General features: G+C 45.8%; 1 protein-coding gene across 1 annotated transcript in view; it reads right to left on the bottom strand.

The window, feature by feature from the left end:
- Nucleotides 1-13,383, bottom strand: part of GTF3C1 (general transcription factor IIIC subunit 1) — a 1,928,973-nt gene that overhangs the window by 222,615 nt on the left and 1,692,975 nt on the right. The window contains exon 32 of the mRNA XM_069210709.1: nucleotides 7,336-7,571. Coding sequence (XP_069066810.1) covers nucleotides 7,336-7,571 — 236 coding nt within the window. The remainder of the gene's footprint in view (nucleotides 1-7,335; nucleotides 7,572-13,383) is intronic.

Raw genomic sequence — 13,383 nt, forward strand, 5'->3', positions numbered from 1 at the left:
GATTTATTGGAGGCCGGGGTAATAGTTCCCATCACCACTGCGTGGAATAATGCCCTCTGGCCTGTGCGTAAAAGTGATAACAGTTGGAGGATTTGCATTGATTATCGCCAATTGAATAAACATACACCTCCTCTGACTGCAGCGGTCCCAGACACCATTACCTTGATTGAGAACATACAGAAACACAGTGGGACTTGGTATGCCACCATTGACATTGCCAATGCGTTCTTTACGATACCAATAGCTACTGAGAGCCAGCCTCAGCTGGCATTCCAGTGGGCGGGGCGTCAGTTCAACTTCTGTAGATTGCCCATGGGGTATTTACATAGCCCCACTATCTGCCACCGGCTGGTGGCAGAGCATTTGGATGAAGTACCAGTGGTTCCTGGAGTGCAAATTTCTCACTATATAGATGACGTGATGATGCAGGGAGAGACACAAGAACAGGTGCAGATTCAGCTAGACAGGGTGGTGGAACATTTGCAGAATAAAGGGTGGGAGATTAACCCCGAAAAAGTGCAGGGACCGTCTCAGAGCGTGAAATTTTTGGGCATTCAGTGGAATCAGGGACACAGAGAAGTGTTGCCAAAAGTGAAACAAAAGATTAAGGAATTTGCAGTGCCGCGAAATCGGAAGGAAGCCCAGAGTTTTATTGGACTATTCGGGTATTGGAGACAGCATATACCCCATTTGTCTCAGATTTTGGCCCCATTGTACAAAGTTACACGAAAGAAGAATACGTTTGAATGGGGAGAGCAGGAGAAGTGCGCGTTTGAATTGGCGAAAGACGCCATTCAGCATGCTTTGGATTTGTGGCCGATTCGAGAGGGAGACATTGAGTTGAATGTGACAGTCCAGGGGCAGTATGCTAATTGGAGTTTATGGCAAAAACAAGGAAGAAAGAGGGTGCCCCTGGGATTTTGGACAAAGAAGTTACCCGAAGCAGGAGAGCGATATACTCGCTTTGAGAAGCAGCTGCTGGCCTGCTATTGGGCCCTGGTTGATACTGAGCAAATTACACTGGGACACAATGTGATTTTAAGGCCTGAAATTCCCATTATGCAGTGGGTGATGAGTTCCCCTAAAACTCATAGAATTGGGCATGCGCAGGAAGCCAGCATTATAAAATGGAAATGGTATGTCCAGGACAGGGCACGAGCGGGTCCAAAAGGAACTGCCGTTTTGCATGAGCAGGTAGCGCAGGCTCCAGTGGAGAATTCCGAAATGTTGCACGATGTACCTTCAGTGTGTGAATCCCCAGTAGGGTGGGGCCAGCCGTTCGCAGACTTGTCTGCAGATGACAAAAAACATGTGTGGTTCACGGATGGCTCAGCAAAATATGTTGGAGCGAAAAGGCACTGGAAGGCAGTGTCCTATAATCCTGTTACAAAGAAGCTTTTGACAACTACAGGACAGGGAAGAAGTAGCCAGTTTGCAGAGCTTTATGCCGTGTATCAGGCTTTAAAACAAGAGCTACCCGGAAAATGTCACATTTATACAGATTCCTGGTCTACCGCCAATGGGTTAGCTACTTGGCTTCCCACGTGGCATGCACATCAGTACAAAATCCATAACAAAGAGGTATGGGGGAAGGAGTTATGGCAGGAGATCTGGGAAATGTTACCTCAAAGCACCGTGACTGTCTATCATGTGGACGCTCACTGTCCAACTGATTCATTAGACCGATGGTTCAATTGTCTTGCAGACGATCGAGCCAAGATTCAAGAGGCTGAAGTGGAGGCGCAGAATTCTGATTTGGTGGGAATGGCTAAATGGGCACACCAGAAATGCGGACATCTTGGAGAAAAGGCTACTCACAGGTGGGCCGAGATTAGAGGGATGCATCTTCCCCTAGATTTGATTAAAACAGCGATCATTGAATGTCCCATTTGTCAGCATGCACAGCACAGACCGGTCCCAAAGGTGGTGAGAGGCCAGCTAGGCAGAGGTAAATTGCCAGGACAGATTTGGCAGATTGATTACATTGGACCAATGCCAGTGAGCAGGGGGTGTCAGTATGCCTGCACCGTGGTAGATACTTACTCTGGTTATCTCATAGCCTTTCCCTGCAAGCGCGCAACTCAGCAGAGCACCCTGAAAACATTAGATCTGTTAATTCTGTACTATGGGGTGCCACTCCAGATTCAAAGTGATAACGCCAGCCACTTCAAGGGCAGACTAGTGCAGGACTATTGTGCACAACACAATATTGAGTGGATTTTTCACATACCTTACTACCCACAAGCAGCGGGACTGATTGAGAGAATGAATGGGTTGCTGAAAGAACAATTGCGTAAACTGTCTGATGGGACACTGAAGGGGTGGAGGGATAATTTGTAAGATGCTTTGCAAATTTTGAACAACCGACCCCTTACAAATGCTGAGACACCTCTCATGAGAATGCTCACACCTGCTTTACAGATTAATCCGTTTACAACGAGCAATACCATTGTGTATTGGGAAACAGATCCAGGAGCTTTGGCCCCATATCGAGCTACACCAGAATCTGCAGGACTTGACTTGCATGCTTTACACATGCATTGATTAAAGCCTAGAGACATCACTCTGATTGAAACTGGGGTGGGAATTCAGATTCCCCCTGAGCATTACGGTCTGATCGCCCCTCGGTCTGGGCTTGCCCTGAGAGGCATCCAAGTTTTAGGAGGTGTGATAGATGCAGACTACCAAGGCGAGTTGAAAGTCATTCTCTTGAACAGTGGTGACGCAGACCTAGTGGTGCAACCTGGTGATCGCGTTGCCCAAATTGTCATCATGCTGGTTTATGGAGGTGTTGTTAAGAAGGGGAGCGCCCCAGCTCTTCTCACTGTAAGAGGCAAAGGAGTGTTCGGATCTACTGACAAGAACCCAGGGGCCAAAGTGTGGATTGAATCCCCAAATAACCCTCCTCAACCCGCTGATGTCATTGCCACTGGACCAGACAATGTCCTGGTAGTTATGCGACCTGGTCAAGACAAATGGGAACATGTTCCCGCTGACAAATGCTAGTTGTGAGAATGATAATACGTGTTTTGTCCTTTGTTCTTTTCAGATCATCCTGTGGAGTGCCTGTGCCATGAGTGTGGTGTATGGAGCCCGTTCGGGAGACTCCACCGGGGAGCGGGAGGGGCTCATAGCCCAAAAATTCAACCGTCAGCCGCAGATGCCGACGCTGCTGCATCAACCGAACAATGTTTGGATTCATCTAGCGCAGGAAGCGCTGAATATATCTCACTTTTTTATGAGTAACATGCAAAGCGTTCAAGATCTGATTACCACTTGTCTAGTGGCAGTGCCCACTCCTGCTGCTGTATTATTGCACATCTTTAACAATACAAACCAGGATGGAATGGTGGATGTGAGTGACGTTCGATCCCTTTTGTCACTCTATGAGTACTGCCGTCATTGCCCGGAGGTGGGCAGGCGGTTGTGGAGGAACATGACATCTATACTCACGTTTAACATCTCAAATGGGGATGTGTGCTATTCATTGACCTGTGATCCTATGAAAATAGGTAAATGTGCTCAGCTCAAATTGGAGAAAAGAGACAAAAACTTAACTGCTGCACAACGGACGTTGTGCCACTCACGGAATGACCTGACCTGTTTGAATGTAAATAATTCGATGTTTTGCCAGCATGTGGTGCCTGCTGCCAGCCACATTCAAAATGTTAAGTTGCCTAAAGGTTGGCTCTTTTCTTGTGGTAACCTTTCTTTTACTTATATTCCAGCCAATCTAACTGGAGGGCCTTGTGCCTGGTCACGCTTAGGCTTTCTCATGTTTCCTATGGATACTGCTCTACACCCTCGCTATACCAGAGACACTATTCAATTACCTACGGACTGTGATTCTGAAATTTCATTGCTTTCCAAAACAGAATATGTTAGTTTAGCTGGTTCTATTGTAGGGGTGCCAGGACTTGCAGTATATAATACCAGAGTTATTAATAAACTTGCATGTTTAGTAGTCAAGAATATTAACTATACATCAGCTGCCTTAGCTGAGCTGTTATTAGATGTACAGGGAATTAGAAGAGCTGCTTTGCAGAATCACGCTGCTATTGATTATTTACTGCTTAAACACAACCATGGCTGTAGTGATTTTGAAGGGTTGTGTTGCTTCAATTTATCCGACCACTCCATATCAATCAACTCCCATATAGAGGCCCTGCATAAGTTAGTGAAGGGGGTGCTGCAGGACGTTGACAAGGGGTGGTGGGATTGGGCTTTTGGATGGCTACCTAATTTAGGCCAACTGCGTTATATCTTTGGTGTAATCATTATCATAACAGTTATTTTAATTTCGTTATGTTGTTGTATTCAGTGTGTGCCTAACCTTCTATCTCAGTGTCGCCCAAGAACATTGCCATTTCAGCTTATAGGATATACTTAGTTGTAAGTTGGCCAAATGGTCCAAGGGTGGAAATGTAGTGCTACATGCACTACGTGCAAGATAAACAATGGTGCAGGGTGTGGACCATTGGCCTCTGCTTCCATTGGTCTTCTCTTCCATTTTGGTTCACGACTCCATTTTGTCGAGTCTGGTTCAGTGCGTAAGGCACTGTTCTGTGTTTTTCCACAAGCTTCGGCAAGCTGAAAGGTGGGGTGTTTTTCTGCTCAACTTCGCTCCATCTGCCTGATACGAAGGGCGCTATTTACATTCCACGAGCTATTAGTTAGAACAACAGGGGATGCACCTGTACACAAGGAGGAATGCAAGCTTCACCTTGGAGCCCTCTCCTGGGAACTTGGCCCGTTCTGAGGAGACGTCTCGAAGGGTGAACAAGGTACCGCCGATTGCACAATTTGTAAAGGAGGGGGTCTTTTTCTAGAAAAGACTCCTGGGCTTTAGTAAATACTATAAAGGTTGGGGGCCTGGATGGACTGGTTTAGGAACTCTCTTCTGGGTTGGACGCAACGCCAGGAGGACTGATTGTCCCGAAAGAGGCTCCCTGTGCCAGACGATTTGGGTTCCCCGGCTTTGTGTTCGGCGGAGGGATGCAGACGCTCTTTTCGGTGAAGCTTTTCAATTTATTAAGTATATTGTGTGTGCGTGCGTAATATGCACTTATTCTTGCAGTCATTTTCATGCTATTGAGCATTGAAGTATATTGTGTGTGCGTCTATTATATGCACTGACTCTTGCAGTTATTCACAGAGTGCTTATATTCTCACCATTATTCTCATGTTATTCTCTTGATATATATATATATATATATATGTATATATATTAGTGTGGTTAGCTTTGCCATATGAGAACTTGCCCCTTAAATAAACTTGATTATTTTACTCACTAAGGTGTCTGAGAGTGATTGCTTTACATTGTGCCTTAAAATATCCTGAAGTGCGTAGTTTTGATATTCTGAAGAGTAAAGCAACACAGCAGTGAGCCTCAAAGTCTCAGGCCTCCTGTTACAGAGCCCCAGGCCTCTCCAGCTAGTGGAAATGCTCGCCCCCATAGACCAAGTCCCACTTTTGGCAGCAAGTCAGGCGGGGAAATTAGGAAAAACAGGGAAGAGTGACCACTCCAGCTGGGACCACCCTTAAGGAGTCCGGAGCTGAAATAACCCCCTCCTTACAGAATCCTCCATCTTGGTTTGGAGAACAGGGAATAATAGGGTTAGGAATGTGCCCCTCTCCCCAGAGGGAGTGGGCACAGGAAGGGTGTAGCAACCCTCAGGGAGAGTAGTAACCATTGGCTACTACTGCCCTTTGACCCCTGTAACGTCCCTAAATGTAGTATTTAGAGGCACCCCTGAACCTACCTCACCAGATTCCTGGCGACCTCAAGAAAAGAAGAAAGAAGCAAGAAAAAGTCTGCTAAGCCGACCCCGCCAGCAGTGAAGACTCCAGACAACAACTGACTTGGCCCCAGCTCTACCAGCCTGTCTGCAGCTTCAGAAGCCCTGCTGCAATAAGGTGACGCATCCTGCAGGACCAGCAACCGCTACAAACCCCCAGAGAACTGACTGCCCACTAGAGGACCAAGAACTCTCAAGGACAGCGGCCCTATGGACAAGAAACTCCCAGAAGGAATCTAGAACCGCACCAGTTCTGTGAGTCCTGCCCACTCTGCACCCTATGCCCACGGCCTGTGTTACATGTGGCTCACCAGTCCAGAGCAGGTCCCCAGATGATTTTGACCTCGTGTCCACCTTGGGTTGACCACTCCTGTCCAATACAACGGCTGCAGCCTAAATCCAGAGGACCCCACCCCGACCGAGAGAGAACTAGATGAAGATTACAGACACCCAAAGGTAACCCTGCACCGACAGCCTCCTGGCCTTGGGGAAACCGGCCACCAGTCCAGCAACAGACAGCAGGAGGCCCTCCTCCTTGTCCAGCCTGTGTTTCCCGGAAGAGACCCCCTTGACCTAGCCTGCAGCACCTTTGTGCAAACACAGCATTGGGCTCCCCCTATAGAAAGGCACTGGGAGCCCAATGCTGTGTTTGCACCCTGCACCGCCCAGGTCTGCCCTCCGACGTCATGGGTATTTACCTGCCAGGCAGAAGATCTGTTGCCGAGTGCCCCCAGTCTCCATAGGATCCCATTCTAAATCCAGCACCAACTTTGACCTCTGCACTCGATCGGGCCCGTGTTGCTGGTGGTGTATGTTTGGGGTCATCTTGAACCTCGACCAGTGAACATCCTAACCCCAGACACTGGAACTGTAACTAAAACGTTTTCCCCACTAGGACTGTTATAAAAAATTGCGTTTTGAAAGTGAAAAGTGTCACTTGCCTGTAAATTGTTCTATTTGACAAATCTAAACAAAGTGTCTTTGATACATATGCTTGATACTTGCTTGCAAATGCACTTACCTGCAGCAAGAGCCTTTTGGTTCTAGAACTAAAGTAACAAAGTATATTTTTCCAATATAAATACATAGGCCTGGAGTTAGTCATTGGGTGTGTGTCTCATTTCATGACTTCATGTACAACACATGCTTTGCACTACCCTCTGATATGCCTAATTGTTCGACCACATGACCACAAAAAGGAGCATTTGTATTATCTACTTTAGCCTCTGTTAAGCCTTGGGGAACCCCTGGACTCTGTGCACACTATTGGTCAATTTGATATAGTATATACAGAGCCAGCTTCCTACGGGGTTCCACCCTTTGCCTGTGTTATTTAAAACACAAAAGAATTTAGATAGAAGATAGTATTCAAAATACTTGATTTTACCACTCTAATGAGTAGTGGGTGCTCCAATACCCGGTTAGTAATTATTCAATTTCTGTGCAATTAACAGAGCTAAATAATGTTTTTAGTTTTAATTATAAACAAGTGTAACATATTTTGTTTATTCATCCGTTACTGCTCTTCTAAACATACCTGTTGTGGAAAGCCGCCCTAGAGCTGGTTTGTGTCGCAACTTTAAAGTCACTTGGCATGAATTCACAACAATACTGTCATTGGGGTTGAGATTCCGTGTGCTGACGATCCCTGGTGCATAATATCCTCTCATAAGCAGATAGTTGGTGTGGGATGCCTGCTTGGGATTCACTTCTATCCTTCTTTTCATTTGAGACTCTTCATCATTGTCCTCATCATCTTCATCCTTCCCTAAACTAAAAAAAAAAAATCCATGCTTAAGTTAGCACTGTATATTACCATATCCTATTTGACTTATCACTGGTAAAAATTATCTACTGATCTATTCATTGTATACGAAAGTTACTCTTTTTGGCCTGTCTGTCAGTGTATTTAGACTGTTTTCACTGGGATCCTGCTAACCAGGACCCCAGTTTACACCCCACAATTGACATATTGGTGTACCTCTGTAGGTCTCTAGTATATGATACTCAGGTGCCCAGGGCATTGATACGCCAGGGGACCCTCAATGGCTGCAGCATCTATTATGCCACCCATTGGAGCCCATGCAAACTGTGTCTGCAGGACTGCCACTGCAGCCTGCAAGAAAAGGTGCATGCACCCTTTCACTGCTGGTCACTGCACCAGGTCACTTTAAGTCATGCCTATGGCAGGCCCTTTTAGCCCATAGGGCAGGGTGCAGGTCCCTTGTGTGAGGGCACCCCTCCAAGAGCAGAGGTGCCCCTACAACTTCCAGTTCTATTGCACTGGACTTCGTGATTTAGGGGAAGCCATTTTACCTGTCTGCCGGCCACAGGTAACACCTACCTGTCGTCCAGTGACATAATGGTAACTCCGAACCTAGGTATATTTGGTATCAAACGTGTTGGAATCACACCCCAATACCAATGCCAGAACTGGGGGCATGATTCCATGCACACTGGAGGCTCCTTAGAGGACCCCCCCTGCCCAGTATTGCTCCTACCAGTCTTCTAGAGTTGGTGGGCAGCTCATGCTGCTGCTACCTCTCAGACAGGTTTTTGCCCTCCTCCTGATTGACCAGCTCAGGCAGGTTAAGGCAGAACAAAGGATTTCTTGTTGGAGAGGGGAGGCAACAGCCTCTCCCTTAGAAATCGGCGTTACAAGGCTTGGGAGAGGTAGACTCCCCAAGCCACTGGTTTGCTTTGAACAGAACATTTGGTGCCCTCCTTTCATAAATCCAGTCTGCATCAGTCCCTGGTCCCTGCGCTGAAGCGAAACTGGACAAAGAAAAGGGGAGTGACCACTCCCTTATCCATCACCACCACAGGGGTGTTGCCCAGAGCTCCTCCAGGTGGCCACTCGATTCTGCCATCTTGAATCCAAGATGTGCAGAGGCCTCTGGAAGCATCTGACTGGCCAGGTCAGGCAGGTGACGTCAGTGACTGTAGGAGGCTGGCCTGGTTTGTAGTGGGTACCTAAGCTACTTACACCTTATACCAGGTCCAGTTATCCCTTATTAGTGAAATGCAGGCAGTTTCTAGAAGCCATGCTGTCTAGAGGTAGCTGTAGGCAGAGCACCCAAGGCTGAACTAGAAGACATGCAAAGCTCTTGCAATACCACTGTAGTCACACACTACTTACACACAAGAAAGACAATACTCAGTGATCTCAAAAATAAAGGTATTTTATTTTAGTGACACAAGGCCAAAAATGTCTTAGAGGCTATACTCCCTAAGGAGGTAAGTATTATACATAAAATATACACTAGTAAGCAAAAGCAAGTAAGTAAACAATCATTAAATAGTGAAAATAGTGAAAATCACTATAGGCTAGAATGGGCCTAGGGGCAACACAAACCATATACTAAAATAGTGGAATGCGAAAGTCCGTTTCAAACCTAGGCAAGAGTGGTGTGTGTAGAGGGGCACTGGGAGTGTAAGAAAACACCAAAGGTAAGTAAAGTACCCCACCCCAGAACCCAGTAAAACAGGTGTAAAGTACAGCAAGTTTCCTTAGAACACACTAGGAGTTGTGGTAAAGGATTATGCAAAAACCAAGTAAGATTGCAAAACACCAACGATGGATTACTTGACCTGAAGACCTGTGGAGAGAGGTGACCAAGTCCAAGAACAGATGAAGAGTCCAGGAAGAACAGGAGCCCCTGCAAACCTGGATGAAGGTGCAAAAGTGGATTCTCCGGTTGGAAGAAAAAGTCAGAAATGCACCAAAGACGACAGCTGCGGGTTCCTGCTTGGTGCAAGAGATGTCCCACGTCGAGTCGTTGGATGGAGGCTGGTTTTCGTTGTTGGATTTCTTACCAATGCTTGTTGTTTCTCCACAGTTAGATGAAGCAGAGCATCCAAGTACCATCTACAGCGCGGAAGGGGTCTCAACTGTTAAGTCATACTTGAAAATCTCATTCCCAGAAGATGTTTCTCCAAATAAAACAGAATTTCTTTTGATTTCGCATCTGAAAGCAAAAACTCCAATACAAGAATGCATGGCTAACCTTCCTGCCCTAGACTGCTCCCCGCCATTTTTCAGAATGACAGATCACTTGGCATAACCCTTGACAATCATCTCAATCATCACAGCCATGGCCAAAAGCACACACCACTAAACTTAAGCAGCTTTGGCCATCACACAATTGATCAGGAACAAGACCTCAAAACAGTGGTGCAGTCGATCGTTCTGTCAAGACAAGATAATAGAATTGCCCTTCTCTCAGGCGTCCCCAAAGTTCACCTAGGCCCACTCAGAGCTACACTACATGCAGCAGCATGCTTCGTATTAGGTCTCAACAAGTTTGACCACATTTCAGCTGCCCTGCAAACCATCCAATGGCTTCCCATTAAAGCGCAGGCCCAATTCAAAACTGCCTCCATTACCCATAGAGCGCTACACTCCTCTTCACCCTCCGATCTAAACGAGAAACTGAAAATCTCTGCAGCAAATAGGGGTTTAAGAAATGCACACTCCCTGCTCCTGGAACCCCCCACCTTCAGTCGAGGTAGCGCCACAAGAATCTAGAACTCCCTGCCTGCCTCCCTCCCTCCCTCCCTCTGCCTAATCACCTGCCTAGTCATCTTAAAGGCCCTCACACTCCTCCTATGTGACAGACACCTTGGTTAACCACCTTCGACCAGACATGTATTCTCTCCACCAGGATCTGTACTACGTTGGTTATGTGATTTCCCTATCTAAATTGTTGCTTTAACTGTGCACAAACTTTGACCACCTGTTGCAATTTTCTCATGTTGTAATTCCTAAAAGCATCTATGGATTTAAACGTCTGAGTTTAAATACTGGAAACTGCTGTAACCTGTGTATCCTGCTATTGTTGTAAAGCAGAGCGCTTCGGGCCATGTTCGCTCTACATAAAATTGCAAGAAAAAAAAAGAAAAAAAACTCCATTGGGCATGTTGTTCCGTTCCTCCCCAACCCCTAAAGTGGTCAGAGTACCTATATGCTGAGGCAGCAGCTTTACAAAGCTAATGTCATGCTTTTGGTCTCTGCCACATGGTGTGACATTATGGAGGCAACAGAGTCTGAAGGGGCTGTGGTTCCGATGACTGGAACCATGCTGATCCCCAACTCTTTGCACAGGGCATGGGCTGTTGACCCTTGGTGCATGTCACCCTCTGAGGACACAGGCACCAACAATCAAAGACAACTATTGCCTTTGCTGTGTTTTCTAGCTGGCTAGCTCAGTGCAGCAGCGATGCGCACACCACTCTGATACATCATGCCTGCTGGCTGATAGAGAGGCTCTGCAGTGTGTGGAGTAGACATTTAAAATTGCATTGCAGTGTGTTGGTGCAGGGTGCTATACTAACCATTGTATGGGGGTGGTCATCTCCAATAGTAGCCCATATAATGCTGCACCAGGTGCGCAATGCCCATTGCGCTGAAAGGGCCCTAGCGCCCCACCCTTTTGTCGTCTGCCGTAGCTATACAGCCCAAGCTTCAAGGAAACAGGCTGTTGTGCACCAGGCTGGGATGGGGCTGAGACACATTCGTAGTATTTTGCAGGTCTTCAAAAGGCCATTTAATTTTAAACAAGTCTTCTGTCTCGTTTCACTTCATCCTGTTCTCCCGGTCGTCCCCATTTTTGTAAGGGCTGTTGCTGCCACAGTAGGGGAGTATGTTCTAGGCCACTGGAAAAATGCAGCAGGGGAGGGCCAAATTATTTGGAAGGCTTAAGTAAATTGTGCAGCAAGAAAAGGCAAATTATGCTGCACGTTTTGTGATAGTATTCATTAATTTGCCATTTTTTGGGTCGAGCCTGCGTTGCATGCGCTCGCACATGCGTATCGCAGCAAGACGCTTTTGTATTTAGAAAAGGGCTCGGAGCCCTGTCAACTTCACGTCAGTGTTTTTTATTGGATCGTGGGCTTGCCTAATAAAATCTGCTTGCTTTCATTAGTTGAAGGCACGCATACGTCATGCCTTTTCCGGTGGCTAGCCCTCCTCGAGCGCAGCGACCTCGTACAGAAAACATGCGAGGCTCGCTGTTTTCCATCGAGCTCGCGGACTTCTTTTTCTCTAATTTACGAGCGCGATCTCGCTTGGCAGAAGTCGAGCGCTTTACATAGTTAATTTCACTTTTCCGGGTTATGTACATAAATGCACTTTTGCCCGATAGGTGAAAAGTCGGGTTAGGAGTTTACAACGCGATCAGCTCTAACATGAGCAAACGCAAGACCCGTTGCATTGTAAATGCTTGTTTAAATTTGTTAACATGGTCTGGGAATTAGTTGGACCTCATTAGTACCAGTTTAACATTTAAATATAGCAACAAGCTACAGAAAGATGACCAGTTAACCTTTGCAATGGGCCTTCCACTGTGCAACAATTTGTGTCACTGTTTTTTAGTAACTTTCAAACCGTTTGAGCCACAAACGTTTTTTTGATTAAAATCTGCAAATTATGTGGCAGACGATGGATTAGGTGGCAAATGCGGCATGTCTACAATTATGTGAAAATCGCAGCGGCAAAATAATCACATAATTGCAGTGGCCTGGAGTATATTTCAGGGACAGTATAGAGGTGGGCAAGCAGACTATTAACAGGGAGTGCCAAGCCAGCGCTCAGCAAATTATCAGTCTTGACTAAGCGCTATAATGCAAACAGAGCCCTCTGCAAGGTATGTAAATGGTCATGTAAAAAATGTGCTAAAGACTTCAAAAAGTATGTGAAAGCCTTTCACTTCGGAACACTAGAATGAACTGCTGCATTAATTGGCATTTATCATAAGTCTTAGAGCAGATTTACTAACTTTATACGCTGGGTTTGTAAATGATTATTTGGAATACATGTTTGCATGCAAAACTTGTTTTGCACTGCAAATTGCCTTAAAGTAATGCAAAGCAGCGCTTTGTTCTGCTTTACTTTATGCCAAAGTGCTGTTGCAAGGGCAGTGCATGAATGTTCTATGTTTCCATAGTTTTTAAAGCAAAGGCCAACATACTAACTATAGTAGGGAGGGCTATGTGGCAAAAAATATTGCCTCTTTGAGGCAGGTGTTAAAAAAGAAAAAAGAAAATATTTCTCCAAATATTTCCCACTTAGCATCTGTGTTTCAGTGTACAATATGCATCCAAAGTGGGGAAAAGTTAAAGGTTTTGCCTAGATACAGTATTTTGTCTACAGTGCGTAACCTACGCCACACATTGCGCACACAGCCTTGCACTATTGTGCACAGATGTGTGTCTTGCACGGATTGTTCATCATCGCTAACCTAACAGATATGATGATGTTCTGCTCTCAGGCAATAAAGTGCTGCAACTTTGGTTGCTGCGCTACTTTGCATGGGTTTTTAGTAAATTTACCCCCTAGTTTTTAAGCATAAACCTAGATATATTAATGCTTCCACTAATTTTGCTATTAGTGAACCAAGATACAAGTAAATTAATATGTTAACCCTGCTAGAGTTTTAGTAACATTAAAATTGATCAAACATATACAAATGAGGTTTTTGTAGAGCACGCATCCTAAAATGAGGTTTTTTAAAGGTACACACAAATGAGAGGACGAAAGAAAAGGAGGTATATTGGAGTACAGTAGCCTAGGACCCTACAATGTAGT

This window comes from Pleurodeles waltl, chromosome 10, assembly GCF_031143425.1.
Source record: "Pleurodeles waltl isolate 20211129_DDA chromosome 10, aPleWal1.hap1.20221129, whole genome shotgun sequence".
Classification (NCBI taxonomy): domain Eukaryota; kingdom Metazoa; phylum Chordata; class Amphibia; order Caudata; family Salamandridae; genus Pleurodeles; species Pleurodeles waltl.